This window comes from Falco cherrug, chromosome 2 (genome assembly GCF_023634085.1).
Source record: "Falco cherrug isolate bFalChe1 chromosome 2, bFalChe1.pri, whole genome shotgun sequence".
In the NCBI taxonomy this organism is placed as follows: Eukaryota; Metazoa; Chordata; class Aves; order Falconiformes; family Falconidae; genus Falco; species Falco cherrug.
The window spans coordinates 80,964,704-80,990,556 of record NC_073698.1 but is presented as its reverse complement, the minus strand read 5'-3'; the positions used below and the strand labels follow the sequence as shown (position 1 = coordinate 80,990,556).

Below are 25,853 nucleotides of genomic sequence, written 5' to 3'. Positions count from 1 at the left end.
CGGGTGGCGGGGCGCCCCGTCTGCACGGTGCCCGGTGGCGGGGCTGGCCGCGCACGGAAGGCGGAAATCCCCGGCGGGCGGCGTGGGAGGGAAAAGGGGAACGGCCTGAACCGGGCGGCTGTCAGATCGGCTCAGCTCGGCACTGCACGGCACGGCACGGCACGGCACAGCACGGCTCGGCACTGCACGGCACGGCACAGCACTGCACGGCTCGGTTCGGCTCGGCCCGGCAGCCACCCCCTCCCCCGCCGCTGCGATGGAGCCGCGAGGGTGAGTGGGGGCCGCTGGCTCGGGGCTGCGTGGCGCGCCACTGCCCCCCACCCCTTAGCAAACCCCGAGTGTCATTGCAACGCAGCGGGCAGAAGTTGTTCTGGCGGGGGTGGGCTTCCTACATGGAGACGGGGACGAGGGGCCGCACGGGGTCCCCTCCCGCACCCGGGACAGCGGTGGAGGTGGCCGGCGGCAGCTCCCGTGGGCGCCCGTACCGCGGGGGGTTCGGCCGGGGAGCGACCCGGCGCGGCCGCTCAGCGCCGGCGGGGCCCCGCCTGCCCGTGCTCCGCCAGCGAAGGCTGCGGGCAATTAGCTGGTGTTTTCAGGAGCCTTTTTGCCCAAAGATGCGAGAAGGCAAGCAGGCCCACCCCGTTTATTGTCCGGATTAGTGCTGCCTTGCAGTAGGCGTTAGAAAAGCTTCACGGATAACTTGTTTAGGTGCAAGAAGAGCGATATCGCTGCAAGGTCAGGGGATAAAACAAATCTTAACAGTGGAGAAAAAGCCCCGAAGTTGTTACTGCAAGCGTCGGGATGTCTTTTCTCTGGCTAGTTTGCTCCAGAACAGCAGCATCCCTTGATTCTAAATAAATACTGCATGAAAAAGTTGAGGTGCTGGTACAAACAGTAATCTCACTAAATAAGAATGTATGAAAGAAGAAATGCAACTTTCTCTGGTTTCACAGGGCATTTTAGAAAATGTATAGAATGGGAAGGTTGGGAAAGAATTGAAAAAGAAAAAAAAATCATTTTTTATTAAAAAATAAAAGGGACACAGGGAGAACTAATAAACTAAGGCAGCTACACCTGCACTTAGTGGCGCTCACTGCTAGCATGATAGGCACAGGGGCTGAGTGCAGATTTGGGGCAAAAGCGTTTCTCCCTTTTTTCAACAGGAGCTTGGCATTAAAGCTGTTCCAGGGGGACATGGTGCATTGGCAGTGCCCCCACATTACCACAGCTGCAACCTCCTCTAAGTTAAGAGGATGATTATCTCTAGATCTGTCCAACCTTGACTGTGACATCATTTATTAAAATAAGAAATCAAGACCTGCTTTGTGTACATACTTTAGAGAATCAGTTCTGGCTGACTGTCTAAATATTTGTTGGCAACAGCGAATGCCTGCCATAGGGAAATTCCCTAAAACGTCCCATAAAGATCAGTTGATTGAAGTTCTCCATTTAATTCAAATTACTTGCTATAGCCATAGTATCTAACTTGGGCGGGAAGAAATCAAACCCACAGCCACAGGATTAAGAAAGATTAAGAACTACATGAAGGTGAGCTTGTCAAGACAGACCTCTACAAGCTTGGCACAAAAGCAATGGCTCCTGCACAGTATAAAAAACCAACAGAAAGACAAGACAATGTGCAAAAGCCAACAAAAGTCACTGCCAGTGAGAGAGCAGAGCCGAGCCACTTCCCTGGAGTGTCCGGGTACACTTACTTTAGAAAATCTGCAGTCAGCCCTGAAGTAAGTTTTCGAGCAGAAATGTTCTGAGCTTCCACTTAAACTTTTGAAACCTCATCTATGAAACCATTTCAAAGGACACAGAAAAGGAAAATAAAGTGTTTTCTTCATGTAAAAGTAATACAGTACAGACTGACTCTTCCCTAAACTTTCTCAATCTTGTTCTCTGGAGACGGGGCTTCAAGTGGAGGTAGATTTTGTGTCAGGAATGTCCTCTGCTTTCTCTATGGGAAGCCAAATGTATTTGGGAAGATCGTAATTTTCTTGGGGGCAGGTGGGAGACCCAAGTTCTGCCCAGACAGCTGTTGGGAGTAAAGCTGGGCAGAAGTGATGCTGTGCCTGGGAAGTGGTGGACGAGTCCTGATGCTCAGCTGGACAAAAGGGTGGGAACTGTGGGGAAAGGGCAGGAGGCCTGGAAGAGAGAGGGGATGTTTTAAAGTACAGCTGATGGGAAAAGCAAGGTGAGAAATGGCTGCTGGGGGAGTGAGCTTAGGTTGGGGCTTGGAGGGAGGAGGGTCAGGCAGGGCAGAGCTGGTTTGGAGGGAAGGCAGCAAACAGTCTAGGTGGGAGACCTTGGAGCTTGCTCCTGGGTGGACATGGGCTGCTGTGGGCAGGTCTGCCCATTGTCTCAGCCCTTGGCTCAGTGTTGGACCTGGCTGATGGTTGAGAACAACTGGGGAAGGGCACCAGAGTACTGTGGCCTCAGTCTTGCTTGCAAAAGTGAGCTGGGGCCACTGGGGATGCTCGTGCCCCTCTGTCCAGCCTTATTGCACCTGCAGCAATATCAAAGTGGGCAACTGCAGCCGCACAGCTCTCATTCCAAAACTTTCCCAGCATCTTCCTTTCCTTTCCCTTCCCACAGTGGCTTGGAGGAAGGAGAGCACAATGTATAGCTAGGCGTGGTGGTGAAAGGCTATTTTAAAGTAACTCTTAGGAAAGTGCTGCACATTTATCTTTTGTAAAGTGCTAGGAGATGAGAGGTAAATTGCCTGGACTTTATAAATAGGTTAAACTGGCTTTTCCTATAGCATCCAGCAGGTGTAACTTCCTTGGGAAACTCCTGCATAAATATGCCCCTCTGGAGTAATCCAACATGCGGAATTCTTTACAGCAAAACCTTTGTACAGCTCCCTGCTATCAGCACGTTTCCTGTTTACGCATTTTTACCGAGTGCACAAACTGGTGGTCAGCGTGGTCAGCTGCTTGGTGTCTCCTAACCAGATAAAACTGTAACCACTGAGTTTCAGCAAAACGGTAGGATGCAGGGCTTTTGACCTGGATTTAGACCTGTGCAGCCACTCCCCTTCCCAGTGATACAAGTAGCCCTCAGGGCCTATATATCCAGTAAGTCTATACGGTTTGTTTTTCACAAGAAAGACAGGCACAACACCAGCTTCATGCCCTCTGCTCCGATTCCAGTATTAGTGCATCTCACTGCTATTCGTGGCCTTGGCCACCCACCCACAGAGTTATGTCATTTGAGCAGAAGTTTTGCAGCTGTCAAAAATGCAAATACTGAATAGGACATTACATAGTAGTAGCACCTAATTTACCTACTTCTGCTACTATACTAAATCAATCAATATTAGGTTTATTGCTTATTTAAACAACAGAGACACTAAAGTCAAACATGTAACACTCTTGTTTGCTTTTTGTTTTAGCTACGGATTTCTGTTACTGCTCCTCCATATCCTGAGACCTGGTAAGTTCAGAACGCTTCATCTCAAAATGAGCTGCACTCTTTTCAATATTTTTGACTAAATACACAAAGTAGTTGTAATATATACCATATAAACATCTATGTGTTTTCAGCAAGACACTTAAGAATTCCTCAGTGTGAAATCTTTCTCTGACATGCATCAAGGAAAGAAGTATCTACCAGTTTCCGTACGGAGAATAGCAAGGGAACTTACAGATGTTCTTGCTCAGATTGCTCTGCTTGCTTCGCAGACATCCCTGCATATTTATGCCTGCCAACAAAAGGCCTTAGAAGTGTGGTAATAAGGGCTGTTGATAAGCAGATCTAACATGCCTGGATAAAGTCCATACTCATATTAGAACTAGAATTATACATCACGGTATCGAGTACCCAGCATTAGCAAGTCTTTTACTACAGTTCAAAAAATGCCTTTCAAAACAAAGGTAAAGTAAATGATATCGCTAGGTGATAGTTAAGCATTTTCAGAGCTCTCTCTTGTTCTTACTCAATCACTGAGAAGGACCTCAACAAAGTCACCAAGGAAACTTCCTGGCCCCAAAATCAGGACAAACTGTACAGATAAAGCCTTAATAGATGCCGGCTGGCCTGTTCCTCAAGAATACCAGTGATGGAGGTGCCCCTGTCTTCCCAGGGCATCAATTTCCCTGCTGCTACAAGGGCTTTCCCAAAATCTAGGCTGCATCACCCTTGTTGCGGTTCAAGCCCATTACTTCTTGTCTCACCCAGCAGAGGATAAGGGTCTGGAGAGCATATTGCCTTCCTTTTTGCAAGTACTTCATTTGCTTCAGTGGTGTTTTTAAGCCAGGGTGCGCAACTCAGACATGTAGATAAACTATTTCTCATTCCAGCACACCAACACAAAGACATGTTCCCCTTGGACATTGGAGCCTCCCTCCCACCTCACCATGCACTGTTGCCAGATTTCCAAACCCTCACTCCTGTCATCTTTTTTTCCCTAATTCACCCACCCACATAATCCCTTCCCCCAGCTGTAATCAATCCCATCCAACCCCATGCCCGACGCCCTCTCACCCCCCAGCCCAACATTTACAATGTGCACACTGCTTTGGTCTCAGTAACCAGTTGCACCAGAGAGGTTTCAGCTGCTGGGGTGGAGGAGAGGTGGTGCATCCTCATCTGCAGGGAGGCTGCAGTCAGAGCTGCCCTGGCCCTTTCAGACTTGCTGACCTGCGCTTTCTGCATCCCTTTGCAGCCTGCTCATGCCTTCTATCTTGCTCGCCAGGAGGATAGGCTGCTGTTCTCATGTCTGGAGACCAGGAAAAGTGCCCTGAAAGCCAGACACTGTACTGGCCTACTTAAAGTGGCTGTGAGAAGTTGTAAATGTTTAATTAATGGAGGTACCTGGGCACGCTGGTTTGCCAGCTAGGTATATTTGTTGAGAGGGTGACACCAATGGTGGCAATAAAATGTGATTGCTATGACATGCCCACTTCGAGAACCACTATTTACTCCCCTTTCAAATTTGGGGGAATCTCACAATAATGGTAGCACTCTTTTTCTTATCGGTGTTTCCACTTCTTGTGATTTACCTGGTGTTATCTGGCATTTTTCCAAATAAAAATAAAAGTGATTATTAAAGCATTAGGACTTGAATATGTGCCTACAGTCAGTCCCAGTCAGTGGGCAAAGTCAAACATGCAGGTATCCCTGGGTCTGGGAATGCTTTGACCAGTTGGCCCTTGGAAAAAGAAATAATCAGAAGGCTTTATAGTGAAAAAGATCCCTTTGGAAAATAAACAAACAACAGACATGGAGGGAATTAGCCACTGGCAAGTCAGGAGGTAGGCATGCCTATGAAGTGAGCGTGCTTACCTGCATCTTATGAATACTAATACTGGAGTCCACATGAGGTAGAATGTACTTGAAAATAATGACATTTTCCCCACATAACCTCCCTTTTTTCTCTATTTTAATCTTGCAGTTATTGCACTGGAGGAGACGATCATAGTCAGTAAACTTGGAGACAATGCTACACTGAGTTGCATTTATCGAGGAAGAGAACTGCACTTAAAAAATCTACGGGTATATTGGCAAATAGCTGATGATCAAGAAGAGTGTTCAGTTGTTCATGCACTGATCTCTGGTCAAGACAATGAAAGTGAACAGTGTATTCACTTTAAAAACAGGACTCAGTTATTCTGGGATGGATTGGAAAACGGCGATTTTTCTCTGCTATTACTAAATGTCAGCCAGAGTGATGAACGTACATACAAATGTGTAGTACTGCAGAAAACTGAATATACCAGAGTGATTCACCAGGCGAAAGTGGTTCTCAGTTTGGCAGGTAAGAACTTGTATCACTTGCACATATTTGCCCACATCCTCATTCCAGCTCTCCAAGTCCATCCATTTCAATATTAGATATAAGCATACCCTTACCTTTAGAACATATTTCAGCCCTATTCTGAAATGAAGTCTGCTTAATTTAAGTGTTACAGACAGGGAATCTAAAACTGGAAGAATACCTGTAGCAGCTGTTTATCCAGCGTGGGGTGTTTTTTTCATCTTGGTTTTCCTTAGTATAAGGGCTTTTGCACATGACTGGGTGACAGCAGCTTAAGAATTTGCTTTCTTCCTTTGGGTTTGTCTTCAGCTTTCTGCCCTTCCAGTAATTTTCTCAGTTCTCTGGCTTATATACCAAACCTGCAGGTGTTTCCCTCTCAGGTCATAAGGGTCATGTGAAACCCAGAACTTCTGCTTCAGAACCTACACCAAAATTTTGTCTTTTCAATACATTTCAACATATCAATGACTACTTCTTTTTCTCTTGCTGTCCAGCTAGTTATAGCCAACCAATACTCAGCGGACCGATAAGAAACAGTGACAGCACTGGAGAGGAGGTGACTTTCAGCTGCAAGTCTGGCAATGGATACCCAGAGCCCAATGTATATTGGATAAACAAAACAGATAACAGCCACCTGCTTCCATCAGAGCTAAAGATCATACCCCATGCCGATGGCACTTACAGTGTTTTTAGCACGCTGAAGGTTAAAGCCACTTCTAACATGCAAATAGAGTGCTCCATAGAAAATAAAATACTGCGGGAAAATCTGTCAGCCAACTGTAAGTCCCTTCATGCTACTTCATGTTTTCTAGATAGCAGGAATATCAAGCAGTGCGTCTCTGTAGATACGCGCTAACGAGGGGTACTCATTAATTCAAAATTAGTTTGAAAAAATACTGAGAAGGGCTCAGGTTTTGTTTCAAGCTAGTTATGCTTAGCCATGGACTTTATGTTTACTTCTCCCACATTGAACACCCCATCAAGTGTGTTATGACAATGGCCCTGAGAAGCTTTTGCAGCCAAGACAGTGACTGGGCTTTACCCTTTGGTTCCTCAGGAACGTGATGACTTGGGGAGTCAGGTTATTTTTCAGAGGGCACAGCAAATCCGTGATTCCTGAATCCCTAGCCAACTACTTTACAGCACTCGTTTGCTTTTTACTCTGCCTAGTTTCAAAGCTCTGTTTTCAGTCTCCAAACTGAGTTTAATACAGTGTGCTATTTAAAGTAGACCTGTAGCAAATGGCTAACATTAGCCCAAATAGAACAAATCACCTGACAGCAGAAGTATAATACGTTATTTATTGCTGATGAGTGATCAATAGTAAAAACAAGTATTTAGCTACTCAACTGTTCACAAAAACAGAGAGATGTTAAAAAAAAAAATCTATAAAGAAAGTTATACCTATAGTACCAACAGTGGATTTCGTTATTTCAAAAAAAGCTGTGTAGAGAAGCTATCTGGAGTAGCAGAGCTTACCTGGAGGAGACTGTTCCATTTCATTGCTCTTCCTGGTCCTGCCTTCTGCCACACCTTTCTCTTGTAGGTTTCTGCACCCTGGTACAAGGAGGTTTGATTGTTTGCGTAACTAGCTGGATAGCCACAGTTTACCTGAACATGCCAAGGACTCACACTCTGGACTTAATGGCAGTGATCCCACAAACATAGCCAAAGGATGTAAACTGCTTCCAGGAACAAAAATTGTGTGCACAATCAAAAGTTGCACAGTAAAGTGTTTATATGATAGCATACCCTTGCTGCCATCCCAAATTAAAGGAAAACTAAGTAACTTTGTCATTGGTTTCCTAATGGCTTTTCTGTCTTATTGTATTCTGGGGGAAAAAAGACCTTCATCTTACTATTTTTTGTTGGTTTCTAAAAGCCTACCACACTTGAAATAGAGATGTGATTTGAAAGCTTCAGTTTGCAGCAATTGGTGGAAATTCATCAGTAACTCCAGAGAAACAGGTTTTCACCCAGTTTTCTGAATACTATCAGATTTACATTATACATACTGTATAGATTTATTTTCAACTTAGTCTAGATACAAGCTCAAACATAGAGTCTCGCAAGGCTGTGAAAGAGGGATATGTGCAGTATGATGACAGGGAGGAGTAAGCTGGCATTGTATTATTAGACAGTGTAAGCTGGAGATGTGCCTGACTCAGAAGAAATACCACCAGCGTTACAGTGATATGAGTAGAGCAAGTATTTAGTCCTTCAGAATGTTCTTTGTGCATGTAAAATATGGTCAAATATTTGCCTGGCATGAAATGTGAAAATTTACACTTTACTACGCCCTTTTTCTATTTCATTCTAGACACACAGCAGATGCAAAGCAATGGCTCTAGCACAGAAAGTCACAAAACCCTGGAAAAAAATGGACGAGGTGCTCAAGCAGCTTGCATCATTTCCATCGTCATTGGAATAGGTCTTCTAGTTGGTTTAACCTGCTGGCTGTGGAGACGGAGGTCCTTTAAGCTACTGTCCTACACAGGTAATGAGGTCTTTCATTTGCATGACCAAACCTAGTTCGTTGCTAGAAGGTACGAGTAAGCTGCCTGCACAAAACAGCAGGAAATCGTGCTGTTATCAAAAACCTGGGGTGCCCTGGAGAGGACATGTAGTGCCCCAGAACATGTTATTCTTTATGGTTTTCTGCTATTGTGTCTGAGCCTCACAGAAGTTAACTGCTGGATGCAGGAGTAACTCTGACTTTGTACCTGTTCAGGCCATAGTTTCTCAGCTGCGATCCCTGCAGGCAGTTTCTGGACAGATGCAGGCGATGGTCTTCCATGGAACAGGACTGGAGTCAGTACCTTGCTATGCTTAGCAGAATCCAAAGCAGAAATCAGAGAATAAATCAGTCCTGAGAACGTTATAGTCACTGGCCAGATAACTAAGGGATCAACATCCCTGGCATCAAGCAGCTTTCTATGAGTTAGAAATAAAACATGTCTCACTGTCACTCCATGTTATACATGTGTATCCTTGTATTGCTGTATTTGACCACGTGCAGAACTCTTCAGTGCTTGGCATGACAGTAGAAAAGGTGGCTCTAAAAGACATCCTGTGAACCAGACTGAATGTGGTGATACATCTGAGTACCTACTGTAAGCCACTTTGCAGGTGCACAAGAGCTAACATATACGGAAAGGCAGCGGGGGCAACCACACTTTTCACGCTCTCAATCCATGCCCTCTTCGTCATATCTATAGCCAGCCCAGGTGCATCAGAACATATCAGGAGAAAGCAGGGTAGTGATCTTGCCCGGCATGTGCAGCAGCTGTGCTAGGAGCCGTGTCCTCCCTTCAGAAACAACTCAAGAGTGGTGCAGGACTCTGTCCAAAAACATGGAGCAGGGCTGTTGATCCAAGCCCAAAATCTATCCTTGCTGGAATGGTGACCTAAGTTGTAAGCAAATAGAGTATGTACTGCATTTTGCTGTCCAAAGAGCATTTAACACATTGAACCCTCAACTCTGCTGAATGTTATTAATCCTGTCTGGTTAAAGACTATAGTTACCTATGCTATATGCTTAAAACAGTGCATTTGTTTCAACAGATGTCCAAACAAATGAAGACAAAGGAGGACTCAACTGTAAGTATTAAAATATGGATTACTGCATTTGACTCAAGAGTGACTTAACTTCATAGCTGCAATACTCAGGTCCAGCACAAAGCCTTTGGATTATACTTGCTGCATGTTGCAAACTCAAGCACGTAAAGCCATAGCCTTACTTCTGTCAGCCCTTTCCCTGAGCTCTCCAAGTGTTGCAAAAGGCAGCCTGAGGGGTTTGATTCCCAGAAGTTCCTTCCACAGTTCAGGCTAAAGGACATAACTAATCAACAGGGGACACACACAGGCTGAAGCCACCCTCCTCTCCTGTTGTACAGCTACACTGAAGCTCCTGTTGTCCTCAAGACAGAGCCAAACTTGGAAAATCTGTTTTAAATGCTGATTTTCAAGTCTGAACAACACAGACCATTTATCACTTCATATTATATCAGTGCCTATCACCAAGTGGTTGTTTCCTGCCTTTTTAAGCACTGCTTCCTAGGAGATCTTTAGCTGGAATGCAGGAACATCATTTGCTTCATATTTATGAACCTGAGCCTATATACACCCAATTAAAAAGAAGTATATATTAAGTGGTCTCCTTTCCTAGGGAAAAAAAATGCAGTTCAGACCTTCAACATGTTCATACTTTTTATAAGCAAGAATGCAGTATTGCAGGCCAGCTAGTTCACAAATTCATTTTTCATTTATAGTGGGGGAAAAATAAAAATGGGGCAAAAAATCCAAGACAAATTTGGAAAAACAAACTCAGCACAGGGGACTTGCAAGAGTACAGAGAGGATGAATTATCTGCCTATTTTATATCTTACTTGATAGTTTCTACTGAAGCAAATAACTGTTGCCTGGGTGTCTCTGCAGAACAGGCAGAAAATACTGTGTTTTCACCAAAACTGTAATAGTTAAAGCAGTTTGCCATAGCAGATGCTGTGCATGTACCCAATTCGTATAATCAAGCAAATCAAGCAGAAGCAAATTAGCCCTTAAATTTAAAAACAATATCTGGAACTTCTTTGGTGGTCATGCAAACTGGGTTAATGGTCAGTTTTTTTCCAGACCCATCACGTAACCCCAGCCTGATCCCCAACATTTGTGTTTGCTAAACATCAACAAACATTACACTGTTTCCTGTAGAGCATAATGTAGAAAGGAGGATGGAATTTCTCCTTAAAGGACATTTTCCTTTTCCAGTTCCTGTGAGCTGCATTAACGTAACACAAGCCGTTCGTTTAAGGTCAGGTTTTTCTTCCTCAGCCTTACTTATACCAGCTCCCATTTGATTAGGTCCTGGGACTTAGCTCATAAGTAGAAAAACTTCTTTAACATAAATATGAGTAAATATTTATCTTATGTTGAAAACTGCTGTAGTGTGGTTTGTTCATTAACAACAAAACAAAGACACTAGCCTTCCAGACACTATCTGTGCTTTGTCATGTCTCCGCAGCGTTTGTGGAAGAGGAGGTGGGACAGCAGCTTTGGTGGTTTGCTGCTATTGGAAACTGTCCCACATCTGAGGGCTGTTTTCTGCCAAGAGAGCCATGTAAGCTGTGGAAGGCAGTGGCCTTCGGATGTCCCAATTTGAGGGCAACTTGGACCAACACCAGGGAAATAGGAATGATCTAAGGAATGTGATCTCTGATGAAACTGGTTGTTTGTTTAGGCTGGAGAAGACAAGGAATTCATAAGAGTCCTTAAAGAAGATGGGACAAATTAGTTATTGTCCTAACCCAGCAGACACAGCACTTAAGGCACAACAGGCTTAAGCAAAGGAGATTTAAGTTAGATGTTAGGAAGAAATGCCTTTCTGAGGGTAATGGGAGTTGAGCGCTGACACAGAGGGTTTGTGCAGGCTGCCAAGTCTCCCATCAGTCTCTCTATGGTTGCTGTTCTGTTTTTTCTTAATGAAAGAGGACACCAGCATCAGTCAGAAATTATTTAGAAATAGCTGGTACTACCTTAGGGCAAAAGATGGGCTTTTGGAGAAATTCTAGCCTAATTCAGTCATTGTTTGATATTTTCAAGCAAGTTGTGTGTGGTAGGTGGGGAGTGAGACACTGGAGGTGCACCCATGGGGACACAGCCACAGCATTTTGCTTTTCAAAAATGATGTAAATACATTTCTGCTTCTAGTGGTTTCACTTTACGAGGAAGGTCAAATTGTTCTACAGGGGGTGGAAAACCTGAATACTGCAAACCAAAAAGAGCCTACTGAGACTAGCTTTGCTGTTACAAAGAAAAAAGTTCTGGAAACTGAGAGGAAGGCAAGTTGCAAAGAAGAGTAACTTCGTCCTGGTGGGGTTAGTCTTTCCAGACAGAGATTACAGTCAGTGGGCAGGATGCTCCAGTGAGGAGAAATTCAGAGCTGGAGCAATTCTGAATTGCTCTCTGGAGGGATCCCTTCACTGAAGTAGTCTAAAACAAACCAAAGGTGACATTGACATCCCTTCACAAGGGAGGGGGACGTTAGCAGGAGAGCACTTTTTTGCATTTGCACAAAGAGAGGCATTTTCGATCTGTGGCACAAGGGCAGAGGGACCTCAGTGTCTCAGGTATCTAGGCAGAGGCAGGGCTTGACCCCAGGTGATCCTGTCTCAGCAGCATTAATACATCTTGGAGCTTGTTCCACTGGTTACATAGTAAAAACAACTCTAGGACATGATTACTTCTGGGGGATTTTTTTCTATTTTTTTCTAAAAAGAAGTTTGTTTGTTTTTACAGCACCTGTCTAAATGGGAAGTCTGGTAACAATTTGGGCAGCTGGAGATGTGTCAAGAGAAGCATCAACCCCTATCTCAGTGGCAGCATCGCTTGTAATACAAGTGACATATTTCTGCAGAGCGTGCGAAGAGAGATGGCAAAAAAAGCTTCTCCAACAGAAGAGAAAACAAAATGCACTGGATTTCTGTTCCAGCCACTGGCTGTGTCCACACAACAATTGTGTCACCGCACCAGCTAACCACTTTGGACAGTCCTCTGATATTCTGTCAGTGTGCTGAGCTCCTGCACTGGAGAAGGCAGCAAGCCTGGGACTTAGCTTCTCTGTGCCAGACCACTGACAGGTGGTGAGTGCCCAGTCTCTCCTCATCACTTTTGAGGACCTTTTTAGTAGCAGAAGCAACTGCATTTCAGGAATGTGCAAAGTTCTTGCTGTGTCTCTTTACACTGACAATGACTACTGAATATGAAGAAAGGCAGCTAAAAAACAAAAAAAAAGAAAGAAAACTGAAGGGCTCTCTACAAAGTGAGATTTGTGATCTTTTCCACCTTTTTCTCTCTACAGCACATCCTTTTATTGTCTGGTTTCACCAGCTGTGTGTTACTGTGTACAGAATTAGGTAGAATGTTTTGACCCAGTCCTCCAAAAGTGGGTGTTGCTCTGACAGGGTTAAACACTGAATGTGTTAATGTAAGGGAATGTGTGTTCTTTAAATGCACTTGATATCAGCATTTTGTTTTTTACCAAATATTCCACCAAAAAGGGGACTTCCACTTTTGACAGAAGCTGGTACGTACTGTGTGAAAGAGCAGGCTGTAGAAACCTGACCGATTAAAAATAGTGCTCTCTGCTATGTTAATGTTACCTGGACTTACCCTTTTCAGGATGGAACAAAACCTGTGGTTGAGCTCTGCTCAGTTCAGCTGGTCTTTATTTAAGCACTCCCCTGTGGCTTCCAGGGAGGATTTTAAACTGACATTTTTAAACTGAACCCCTCCTTGTGTCCCATCCCACCATCCACCCCCCAAAAAAAAGAAGGAAAGACAGACAGACAGGAAAGAGTGCAGACAATAGCACCGTGTTGTCTGTGAATGTCCAGGAAAGCCAAGTGCAGTTCCTTGTGCCAGTGCACGTGCCTTGCTGTTCCAGCCACGAGCCAGCCAAGAGAAACTGGTTGAAAATAGTAAACTTTGCTGATGGTATGAAGTTTTGAAGGAGGAGGAATCTATACTAGCTGTCTTGCCTAGGTGGGGCATTTTCCCCATCTTGTCATGGGGCACGGAGACCATGTTTAAACTGAGCCCTGGAGACACTTGGTTCCTGCACCAGTTGCTAAACTAAAATTCTACCATTTTTGTGAATAAGTTACAGCCTTACTTGTCCTAGCTCTGTGTGTGGGAGGCTCTCCAGCGTCTGAGGCAGGCCATTGATTTTTCATATCAAGATTAGCATTCATATCCATCAAGTGAAAAAAAAAAATGTTGTTGTCCTGTTGTCCCATTATGTGGACTCCAGAACCACTGGGCAATAGTACAGTTAGGGGTTTGTTGCAGTGCCCTCAAGGAGGCTCTGAGTTGGGTACCTGCGCACCATCGCTACACCAGGATCTTGTGGGAGGGCTGCACAGGCTCAGCCTCCACGGCATTTAAAAGACGGGGCAGTTTAGCTCTCACTTGTTGCAGTCTAGGCTTACTCGCCAGTTTGAACAGGATAGGGAAGCTGTTTTAAAAACAAAAACAAACAGCCAAGCTGCAACAAAATAATTAAGCTCCTGCCTTCTGTTTAGATTTTAACTGTGTACAACTGTGGTTTTTTAGAAAGGTGTTGTATCTATTAATGTCAAAAAAGTATATTGCATATTTGCTAATCTTCAATGTCTGTGAAAAATACTCTGTTTTATTTATTAATTTCTCTTTTGTCCTCTGTTGCCTTCCAGTCTACAGCTGTAACATACCCTCTCAGGTAGGGTATTCAGCTCACAGCATTTGTTGGATAAGATTACTTAAGGTACCATCAGTTACTTTAAATGTCAGCCTTTCTTTGTCTTCTCTCATGTCCATTAATCTAGATGTTAGATTATTTTCTAAGTCCATATCTAGTCTTCAGTGAACCCTAAAGGGAACATGCTTGAAGAAAGCATGCAGACACCTTAAAAATGTGAACATCTGTGCAGATGTGAAGGTAACCATTTCCTAGTGGTTCAGTAAGTCATCCTGTGGACGTTTCCTTGCTATCTATCACATGAAGCTGTTTTGCGCATCCTCTTTGGTGCTGCTGTAACTGACAGAAGCCTTTCCTAAAAACAGTTTTCCACCTTTATATTCTGCAACTGCAAGAAGCTGTAACAGTTTAGAGATGCAAGAACTGAACCTAGCAGTTGCTTTGCAATATGTCGTTAAGCTAATTTAGACTGGTTGGATTTCCTTACTTCTGGGCTACTTCATGGTACCTAGAGAATAACATCTAAATGCAACAGCCTGCTCTTTCAGAATCCGTAGTTTCGGTTGGTTTAGGTTTCCAGCTATTTTTGGAGACAAGAAAATCCTAGATAGCAGTTGTTACCATTAAAAGGACTTAGAAATTTTGTAATGAGTTTGTCATCATATACCTGTTTATATTTTAAATAAAATCCATCTGGATGTTTGACTAAATCTGGCAGCATGTAAAGACAAGTTGCCCCAACCAAAGTGACAGTTTTAGTTTCAGCCATATCCCTCAGGGCGCATGACTGCTCCTTTCCAAAGCCCTCAGACAAGGAGAGACCAATGCAACACAGAGACTTGACAACCTGTGCTCGATTTTGGCTTGCACAACAAAATACCTTGAGTAAACTCAATGAAAGCTACATGGTACAGGCTTAAATAAAGCCTGAAGGCAGCACTTACGCTGGGCTGCTACATCCTTTTCTCACCCAACATAACAACCCCTAGCACAGCAAAGGTACAACGCACCCTCCCACTTCCAGAACTGAAACGGACTCATTGCACAGTCCCAGGTCGGTGTTGCACTTGCACACCAGCATCCCTCTCTTTCATTAAAGATAGAAGGTCAGATGAACGATGTTTCAAGCAACTTAAACACATGCACAGGAAAGCACCACTTGATGCAGCGTTGTGGGAAGACTCTAAGAAACGGACTCACTTTCACAGAAAAGTGAAAGGCTTTAGTTGTGGCATGGCTGGTAAACCACAGATGGAAAGCCCCGAGAGAGAGCATGTGTTGCTACTTACTGGTCTGAATCCATCCGTCCTGTAGTCAAATTCATTATTTAAATCTTTTCACCTGTGAGAGCTGAAATCTCTCTTTTGCTCAAAAATGCACTCCCTTTTTCCACTTCAACAACCCTGACTCCAAACATTGTCTCTAAAGCCCCTTGCACTGCATCAAATAAACGTTCTTAGTTGGTTTTCCAAATTGCAAAGTGAATCCTTTTCCTATTTATAGCATATATGCACAAAAGTTCACATTACCCCATGAGGGTAATCTCTCTAACCTTTCTCTTTTCTAGGGCAAGAGAAACTCCTCTAAAGGAATAACTAAGTACAGCCCAACTCCACAGGGAGAGGACCCCCTCACTCACTGTAGGAGTTAGTTAGGCTCTTGGGACTTCTTCTATGTGTGATGCAAGCTTTAGGACCTTCACCACATTCATTGGATTACATGGGATGAAATCACTGTAAACTGGTCCCCATCTGAGGATTAGGAAAGGCAACCCACAAGTTCCTTGAGGTGATCGCCCCTGCATCTGGCAGCCCAGGGAATTACAGGCCACAGACCAGTCAGTAGCCTCCATCTCATTCGTCTTTCAAGACACAGTTACATGACAACATGTCAACCTGTACAATAACCTACCAACACAACAAAAAAATGCTTCAAATCGTTCATGTGTTACCAGCACTGCTAACAAGCATAAGTAGTGTATCCAAGCCAATGCCCCATGCTGCAAAATGCAAGCCCTTGGGAACTACTCATGACCTCACTATTAACCACAAACTGAAGTGCTTTGTTAAGAAAGACCCTGCCTCCCATTTTAGTCTGGCACAGAAAACTTCTATGTACAGACAGATGCTCTTATATCAACAGAGTCTCAGGCTGACCTTCCAACTTGCCTGAAAGAGGTCCCAACTGTTTAGCAATAAAACACTGATTTGTCTTCCTGTGATTTCAGGAAGTGCTGCTTAGGACCATTTTATAATTGGAAAACTTGGACACAAAAGTCACACACCCAGGGTCACACAGGGCCGTAGCTGACTCGGTGCTTGAAGTCACATCTCCAGCATGCAGAGACCTTCTTCTCGTCTTCCACTTGTTGGACTGGAAAGTCTACTTCTCTGCCACATTCACCCCAGTAGACGTCATAAGTCAACAGAAGCCATTTACTGGTTTTGAATAGGATTGCATATAAACTGCCAGACTACACTTTCATATCTGTCACACAAAAATAAGTCCACCCTTAAAATAATTGGAAAGAGTAAAAAGGTGACAAAACATCTCTCAGTTGACGCAGGAAAACTTTTAAGAATGTGTCAGTAAGAAGCAACACTAATGCAGCCATATTGTGGACTGAAGGTGATTGCTAACATTTCCTTCTTAATTTCTTCTGCCAGGAGATCTATGCTGTCACATCATCCTTCATGAGGCTGAGAGTGTAGTTTCAAAACAAAATCAGGTTTGCTTGCACAAACTTATTTTCCACAGCATCATGCTGAACTAGAGGCAATTGTATTCCTCTCAATTCATCCTGTTATCCGTCAGACTTACTATTACTATTTTACCTAACTTCTAAAATACATCACTACTGCAGTCACAGTAGCTAAAGGGATAAAGACATAAAATGTCTGAGCTATTGCCAAAGCACAGTAGCTATTTTTACAATACAAGGCAAACAAAAAGTATCTTTATCACCTTATTGGAAATCTTATTAGCCAGCTCAGATCAGTTTGATAAACTGCCAGTGACATTAAACACTGTGTCAGCAAAGTACCAGAAGTCTATCATAAACCTGGCCTTTCAAAGCCCTTTCTTTTGTTTTCCATACGCATCTCATATTTCCATGCCTATCTGGCACTACCTGCAGCACAGAGGATTGCTCTCCTCTTTGAGATACACATTATTGAATTCTCATATCAGAATCATGAGAAAAACCCAGTCCTGTGTTGGTTCCTGATCTACTGAACAAGGCAAGAGGGCTGGGCCAGATAATGACCGAGGAAATTCATTGACTCTTCCTACACAGGGTGAGGCAGGGAGCCAGCCCCCAGGGAAGGTCTGCTCCGGACCCCAGGCAGCAGCGCGCACGAAGGGCATGCCCAGAAACTGAAGGACTGGAGAAGCAGACGGAGTGGCTGTGGAGACAGGTGAGTCTCCAGGGACCCCAGCCAGGGCAAGCCACAGTGCCAGGTGTCTGCTCAGCAGGCAGGCATCCCACCAGGAGTTCTGGCATGCCAGGGCACAGCTCAGCCTTGAGCAGTAAGTGCCTTCGAGCAGGAAAAAGCAAAAGAATAAATTAAATCAAAACCTCCAAACCCTACACATCCGTTCTGTTTATCTTCAGATTATTTTGTTTATATATTTAAAGTTGAATTTTTCATTACTACCATGAGGCAGGCAGCTGCCTGTCAAAGTATTTCTCAAGGAACAATTTGATCCAGCTGAGAGCAGGAACAAGAAAGAAGAGGACAAAAAAAAGCTTTTAATCTGCTCCAGCCCAGTGACAATTTGCCAGTCCGCTGGAGATGAAGCGCCGCATGGGAAACTTTTTTTTTTCTCTCTTCTTTTTTTTAAGAGCTCCTTAAGAAGAGCTCCTACTAACAAACATTTCCTCTGCCTGGCTGGAATTATCAGCCACAAAACCCATGAGGCAAGCGCACAGTGACCCAGTGCCTTTTGTTAGCGTTTCTGGCAATGCAGCGACTGCTGACAGGCTTCACACAATGCATCTTAGCTTCACTTCTGAGCAATTCCTATTGCGTCACAACATATCTGGATAGAAAATTATTTCTAAACCAAGTCAAACAAACAGCTCCTAAGAAACAGAAAATTCCGCAAAAGAAATCCACCAATTTCTGTGGGTGCATTTACCGCATCGGTGTACCTTCAAGTCTTGGGAAACAGTAGTAGTAGGTATTCCACAAATAACTCCACTAGTAAGAACCAGCTTTTGCATTAAAACTGGTTTCGACATCCCCAGGTCACAGGTGCTCAGGCTTGAGCACCCCACAGCAGTGTGGGACCCCAGGCACAGAGGTGTGCCCCTGCCTGCATACTTTTCAGAAGCCTTTGAGGTGGGGTTGGAGGACAGGGGAGGAAAGGAGTTTTGTTTTGTTCTAGTCTCTAGGCAGCATTGCTCCAGACAGCTGGGAGGAAACCACTGAACTTCTGCACCTAGGCAGAAGCCAGGTAAGAATTTTGCTGCTTTAAGTGGCTGGAAACAGACTCTAACCCCCTCCCATGAAGGTCGGGCTTTACAGCCCAGTGCTCTTATACATCGCTCACTACATGTTCTCTAAAGCATGCTATAATCTTAATCATTGCACACCCAGATGCTGGGATGGGATAGAGCACTCAGCCTGGAAATAATTAATTGTATAACATATCTCTGCCAGCTGGAAACTCCATGCAAGCAGCCAGTGTAATTGCACAGAAGTAAGTGCAACAAAGCAGTATACAAAGTGTATTTGGACAGAGGTAAGGTGCCACAAAGCAGCATGCTAAATGCAAGTCAGATTTTGCAAGATGAGTGAGAAAGCATGTAGCTCCCACAATGACCTCCTTGTCTAAGTGGCAGGACTGCCACAGACTGAATGCAAGCACAATTCCAACATCACTGCTTTTGTTCAGACTATTTACTTTTTAGGGAGGAAAGATTGGTATCCTATCGCCCCCACACCCCAACATGTCAAAGCTAGTGTTGTTGTTTACTGCCAAGACAGCACATACTTGTTTGCCCTCTTGAGATCGTGCTCCCTGCAGATTGGCAGAACACCAGCAACTTCATTACATAGTTATGAGAGGCTGCTTGAACCTTCACACTAGGAAAAATTATGCTTCCCCTCACGAAACTTAGCTAAAAGTCAATACTTTCTTTCTAAGGTGAAGGCCAGGGAGAGATCTGAGGAGGTACTGCTATATGCTTCCCTGGTCTTTGCTTACCCTGCTCCCTATGTGGGTCACAGCCGCGGAGAAGGTATTGGGCTATAAGGGCCTTTGGACACTCACAGCATAGCAGCTGTTGCTGAACTAAATTTTACCACTATTAGCATCAGCAAAATGGGCATTTTAATTACTGCTAGTATTTACAGAATATAACATTCCTCCAAAAGCCCTCTGAAAAAAAAAACCCCAAACAAACAATAAAAACCAGCAAGAGCAGCTGGAGCTGCAGTACTATGTTCAGCAAAGCTCAAGTTTCATCAAGACTGGAAATGGGAGTTCCTTTGCCCCCTGGACTGGAGCACCCTGCAGAGGAGGGGAGCACTCCCACCGTGGCCATGGCCACTGAGAGAGCAGGAGCTGCACTGGGTAATGAGCTAAAACCAGGACATTTTGTCTTAACACACATTAATGGTTCATTCAACCTTAGAAGATCTCCCCTTTAGAAAAGGCGTGAACCAAGCTGTCACAGGCATCAATGGAAAAAAGACCTGCATGCCTTAAGAAAGGCATTATGATTCATTTAGCCCTGCCTTGAACAAGGGAAGCAAGGCTTGGGGACACACAAGCTGCTGTGGCCGTCAGCCGTTGTGCAAGACGCAGATGGCAGGCAGGTCTTAAGGCTGGCACACAGACTTAGACCATCAGGCAGAGCAGCAAACAGAATCAGAAGAAAGCAGAGCTGAGAGTCTCCTTGCAAAGCACCCTAAAACACAAACCATAGGAATAGCCCAGGCAGCTTCTTTTCAGAGTGGCAAAACAAACGTGCCCTTCAGCAACGCAAAAATAAGGTCTAGAGGAAGAGTGTTGATCATGGCAGGCTGTGTTCTTCGGTGCAACAGTTTCATTGCTCACGTTTAGAAATACCTGTATTAGGTTTGGCAAAACTCGCTCAAGATACTACACAGTGTTACCTAGTGTTGCATAAACCAAGTTGTAGGGGTTTTTTTCTCTTGGATTTCATGGTTTTGCTGCCATGCCTAAATGAAAGAACCACTTCTATAATTAACAATACCCTGATTAGTTACATCTCTGAAGGATTGCAGACAGCATTACTGTGACTATGGTGAACCTCCCAAGTACATGCCTCTGACGGAGAGCACAGGGTGGGCATTCAGTGCTTGGTTTATACTGTTCTTAGGGCTAGAAAGAAACCCAGTTACATCCTCGAATATTTTATTATTTGCAAATTATTATTAGTTGCAAATAAGCTGGCTGGAATGTGAAATACCTGTCAGAAGGTGGGTGTGCTCCCCGCATGTTTCTAGACAGAGCGGAATCCTCTCCCTACCATTACTGAACCAGCCCCATGCACAAGACCAGACTCCCCACCGTCAGTCCAGCTTTCCCCTCCAAACAGGCTTGTGAGCCCTGTTTTGGCCAGCCCAGGGTAGGACAGTGTAACAGCGGCTGTAATGGAAGAAAGAAAAAAACAAGTGGCAGAGAGAAATAGATTTTAGAGACTTTCACCCTTTGAGATGTGCCAGAGTCCAGTGCTGGGAGATGAAATACAACAAAATGCATTTTCACTAGCTCAGAGGGCTAGAAAGATGGGGCAGCACTAGGAAAGCTGAGAAGGTCAATATATACAACTGGGGGGTGAGTCAAGCCGGTGACGACAGTTTGTTCACCATAAGGATCTGCCAAGCACCAGTCCAGCTCCCCTTTGCTGCAGCAAGGGTAGGCATCCATGCCCAGCCTACTCAGCCCCTGCCCTGCTCAGCTAACCCGGCAGGCCAGCACATGTCATTTTGTCTAGTCTGGAGAAAAGGAAGCTAAGTGGTGACCTTGTTGCTCCCTGCAGCTTCCTGAAGAGCAGAAGTGGAGAGGAAGGAGCTGAACTCTTCTCCCTTGAATCCTGTGATAGTTCACATGGGAACAGTTCAAAGCTGCACCAAGAGAAGAGGCTCCCCAGGGAAGTGGGGAAGCACCACACTAGTCAGAGTTCAAGGAGTGTCTGGGTGACACTCGTACGGTTTAGTTTTAGATAGTCCTGCAAGGAGAGGGGAGTTAGATTTATATGATCCTTATGGGTCCCTCCCAACTCAAGATATTCTATGATTTTAGAGAGGTTCACACTTGACACCCTTTCTCTACAGAGGGGGTGGTCAAACACTGGAACAGGCTTCCTAGGGTTGTCAATGCCGAAAGCCTGTCAGTCAAATATGCCTTGGATTTAGGCCAACCCTGAAGTGGTCAGGCAGTCAGGTGAGATTGTTATAGGTCCCTTCCAACTGAAATAGTCTATTCGATGTCTCACTTATGCTGGGAGGGAAGCAGAGATACATGGAGCAACTTACACTTTCAGTGCCTCCCAGTGCTTGCTGCTGTTCCCTAGGAAAGCCCAAAAGCCTCGTGGCAAATACAATCATGAACGCCTTTGCCGAAAAACCATGAATTCTCTCTCCCTCCCAAGTGTCTGAAATTCTGAGCACTCAAGCAGCCACCCACTTCAGGGTAATCTGGAGATCGCCAGATTGCAGAGGACTTTTGGTTTCTGGAATGTTATACTCTGTAAATACTAGCAGTAATTAATGGGAAAAGTGACTTCAGAGAGGAACAAGCAGCTAATCAATGAGCCTAAAATCTTCGTTGCTTAAGTGATCAGACTGTCAAAAATAGCAAAAGATCAGCTTCACCCTTGTTCCTTTCTCACAGTCAGGCTGAATTTTTGTTCCTTTTTCTGCCTACACATTCAGGTCATTACGCTTCAGGCATAAATGCATATTTCTTGCCAAGCATCTCCTATTGGCAGAACTTAAAGGAACATTTCTCATCTTGGACAGCAACACTGCTGACTGTTGCCTCTTCATTTGCAAATGAACATGCTGCTTCAATTTTTGGTACTCTGGTTGCACCATGAAAAGACCTCAGCAGTTGCTTAAACGGTTCAAAAGTCAGCAAGAGCTCTCAATGTTTCTTCCTATCTCTGTGTCTGCCATCATTCTGGGGCAGGAGCCCTAGCCATATAACTTTTTACCTCAAATGAGCGGAAACAAGTGAAACCAGTCACAAACGGGAATGTGTCTCACAGACCAGAAAGCCTCAGTCTACAGCCAAATCCAAACTTGCAATTAAAACATGCACCTCTCAAGTGCGCACCAGCCTGGCATAAGCAGCCTTTTTGTTTCCACCTAGATTGAAGAAGGAATAAGGTTTAGCAAAATGAAGTAGATATGATGAGCATGGTAAGCTACAGCTACTGCTGGTCTCCACTGCCTTACCCACACAAAACCTTGTCATTCTGAGCAGAAGAAAGCAAGCGAAGTGGAGTTTGCACTTTCCTTCTGAAGTGAGCCTGCTTAAGACTCTTTGTATTATTTGGTTCATCTGGTAACAAAAGGGGAGTTAGGAGAAAAGAAAAATTCAAATTTATTGATAACAGCAAGTAAGGCCATCAATATTAATGATAAGTCAAAAACGCGTGACTCGCTTTTTGGAGTACTCTGCCAGCTGGGTCCGAAGCCATTCTGACTATAAACACAAGCAGAGGGAAAAATACAACTACGATAGGAACATCGCAAGGTTACAGCATGCTAACGTAGCACCAAAGGAAGTTGCACAGGTCCCTTGTTCAGTCTACAGCAGCACTTAGTTGAATCCAAGTTTATATTCCAGATACTGGAGACTAAATTATATAAACCCTCCCTTCTTCCATCTGTTCACCTATACGTAGCGAAAACAGTCTGGCTTTGACTCTGGAAAGCATTCGGTTCACCACGTTTGAATTAGCAGATGTGTAGGCAACTGTGCTTTGTAACAAAGCTAAGAAGTTGTCTAAGAAGGATTGCTGTATTCTGTGGAAAAGGAGACTGTATTTTGCTTTTGTTGTAAGCCTTTTGATGAACATGCAGGATACAGCAAACTGGAGCAGGGGAAAGGAGAAGAAAAAAACCGAAAGCACATATATACAAGCTAAAAGCAGCATGAAAAAGGCACTGATCATTTGAACACCTCCAAACATTGAAGATGAGCAGCCCCAGGGACTGAAAACCAACAACCCATTAGGAAATGGTCTTTAGTACATGAATCAGCTTAAGGATTTGATGTCAGCTTGGTAGCTTGTCTCAACATATTTGTGTTCTGTGTTCGGTCCACCTCAATGAGTAGGAAGTAAGAAAAAAAAATGCCAAGGGCTGCATGGATGAACAAGGAACTCCTGGCAAAACTCAAACAGAAAAAGGAAACCTACAGAGGGTGGAGATAAGGTGAGTAAGATGGAAGGAATAAAGAGACATTGACCAAGCATGCAGAAACATGGTTAAGAAAACCAAAATCCACCTGGAACTGGATCCAGTCAGGGATGCCAAAGACAACAAGAAAGGCTTCTATACATACATAGGAGACAAAAAGAAGGGAAGGCTAGGGAAATTGTGGGCACACTGCTGAAAGAGGCAGGGGACCTGTCTTTACTAACAAGACTGGCCTTCAAGAATTCCAGGTCCCAGAGACTGGGCGAAAGTCTGGAACAAGGAAGAAGTACCCTTGGTGGAAGGGCATCAGGTCAGGGAGTCTTAGGCAAAGGCAAAGTCTCAAGTGCCTGCTTGAGCTAAGAGGCAAGGGATATTTCAGAAGCATTACCAAAATCCTTATTCTGAATATCTTCAAGTGGCACATTTGTGCAAAGAAAGTAAAACATTTTATCAGACAAAAGGTAAATAGTCCTCCTAGAAAGGACTGCAATACCAGAATGCTGCATTATCATAAGCAGCTAAAGTTTGGGAAAGATGAAAAGTGAAATGCTGAATGCTCCTGAGCTTTTACTATTGGTAGAGTGGTAGCTAGCAAGTTCTTATGTCAGCTGAGCACACTGTAGCAGCACGGTCACTGGTTCCTTTTATTCCTCAGCTAGTTAAGAAATGCAGCCTTTGCTATCTGAGTCATTGCTCCACATCCTGCCCGGCTTCTGCACTTCCTCTTTCAAGGCAAAGGCTCCTGAGCACGTTTGAATCTCAGCACATTCAGGCAGGATACTGAGAGATTCCACACAGGTAAGTAAGAGATCAAGTTTTCTGTCTTATACTAGAAAGTGCTAAAACTGCAGTATCTGGGCTATGGCTTTTTGGCTAAGGTCTTTTACAATTGCTTCAGATGATGTGGACATGGGGAAAATGAAAAAGAAACAATCATGGTTTGGTTTTCTTCCCCCCCCCCCTTTCTTTTTTGCTGGAGGGGAAAAGTACAGATTGAGGCGTTTACCAGTTAAAACATCTCAGCTCTGTAACTCAGCTCCCCTTCCCTGACTGCCAGCTAAGGCACACTTAGACTGAGAAGCAAGGCTATGGCTACCCCTATAACAAAAGGCATCTTTCACCTGACACCCCAAAAGGCGTCTCCAATTAATTTACTCGCAGAGTACATTTTTGCCTTTATTTTTGCTCTTTATCTTTTTGCTTCTTTTTAGTCATTAAACTGGCACACCAGTGCCAGTGACCAAATGGGGAGTTTCAGTTTAGTGAAGTTCAGAGAATGAACACTGGGCTGAAAATAATCAACCACACTTACTGCTTCAAAACGTCAGCTAAGAGAAAAGGCTCAGGCAAGGCACTCAACATACTAGTCACACCAAAACGCTATATAATTTTTCAGGCTCTGAAGGTAGCTGTTTACAAACTGACAGCATGTAATAGCAGCTAAAACCCCTGTGCTGCACAAAACCTGAGGTCTCGGTTTGCAGCTAGCGAAGAAATCAAGTGAAAGCATGAAAAGACAAAAAAAGAAGACAAGCAACTGCATACGAGGATTTGCCCCAGTTATGAGTTACCACGGTATCTGTGGACTTTGAAAAAGACAATAACAAGACACTGTTGCACAAGTAGGTTTCAGATGAACTTGTTGCCTTTGAGTTTTGATGGAAGGTTTATGTTAGATGAAAAAAATTAAAAACTAAACAGACCACAGACGTACATAGCAGTCCCTACAGCAGGGCATTTAAACCAACTTCTCCATTTAAAAAAAATATCTATTTTTATTTTTGATAGCTTGTCCCTTCTTCAGAAGGAACTGTACCCACCAAGATAATATAGGGAGAGAGGTGTAGAAGAGAAACACCTTGAGAAAGTACAAAGCAACTGATGTCATGAAGCCAAATTTCTCAGACCCCTGTATGAACTTGCAACTCAGATCCCTCAAGAGCCAGACAATTTTACTTTTCTGAAGGCTACATCAACAGAAGCATTTCACCAGTTGACTAAAACTGCATCCTAAGTGAGCAGTGAATCCACACAGCTGTAGATTTCAGTTTTCATGAAATCAAAAAGCTTCCTATTGTTTTGAGTTTTGCTTGATAATACAAGTGAAAGCAATCTAAAGGCAGAGTTCAGCACAGATTTTTCCTTCTAGAGAAATTAATTAGTTATTTCAAGAAAGGGGGAGGAGGTGGTAGGAAATTTTCATCTCCCAGACCTCTTCTTGTCATGCAGATCAGCCTCTGAAATGTTTACCAAGATGAACGCTACAAAACAGGCTCCGATTCATAACCAGAGACAGTGTAAGTCCTAAAATAAGGTTGTATAGGTGTACGTACTACATTCAAGAAACTGATTTTTTGTTGGAACAGTCACCACTTCTTGACATTTTGTCTGCTGGAGAAGCCACTCTGGGGGAGACGAGGGGCATGAGACAAATATGGATGACATTTTACTC

The 25,853-nt window shown here is 44.1% G+C and overlaps 2 protein-coding genes across 5 annotated transcripts in view; both read left to right on the top strand.

Moving 5' to 3' along the window:
• Positions 1–40: 40 nt before the first annotated feature.
• ICOSLG (inducible T cell costimulator ligand) lies at positions 41–14,711 on the top strand. The gene is made up of 7 exons (XM_055702675.1): positions 41–270; positions 3,401–3,441; positions 5,402–5,764; positions 6,259–6,543; positions 8,085–8,261; positions 9,329–9,364; positions 12,059–14,711. The coding sequence occupies exons 1-7, from the start codon at positions 257–259 to the stop codon at positions 12,067–12,069; spliced, it is 927 nt and encodes a 308-aa protein (XP_055558650.1). The 5' UTR covers positions 41–256; the 3' UTR covers positions 12,070–14,711.
• A 9,330-nt stretch (positions 14,712–24,041) lies between these two features.
• LOC114015686 (myelin-oligodendrocyte glycoprotein-like) overlaps positions 24,042–25,853 on the top strand; it is a 33,971-nt gene continuing 32,159 nt past the window's right edge. For 3 of the 4 annotated variants that reach the window (XM_027804463.2, XM_027804462.2, XM_055701209.1), the window contains exon 1: positions 24,043–24,199. The gene's annotated coding sequence lies outside the window, so the exon portion shown is untranslated. Of the gene's footprint in view, positions 24,200–25,853 lie in introns of all 4 variants that reach the window. The other variant, XM_055701210.1, reaches the window with a different exon arrangement.

Bases quoted from the DNA above. Each gene is read 5' to 3' on its own strand.
- ICOSLG (XM_055702675.1), top strand. The intron at 3,442-5,401 runs GTAAGTTCAGAA...TTAATCTTGCAG, and splicing joins CCTCCATATCCTGAGACCTG to TTATTGCACTGGAGGAGACG. The intron at 6,544-8,084 runs GTAAGTCCCTTC...ATTTCATTCTAG, and splicing joins GGAAAATCTGTCAGCCAACT to ACACACAGCAGATGCAAAGC.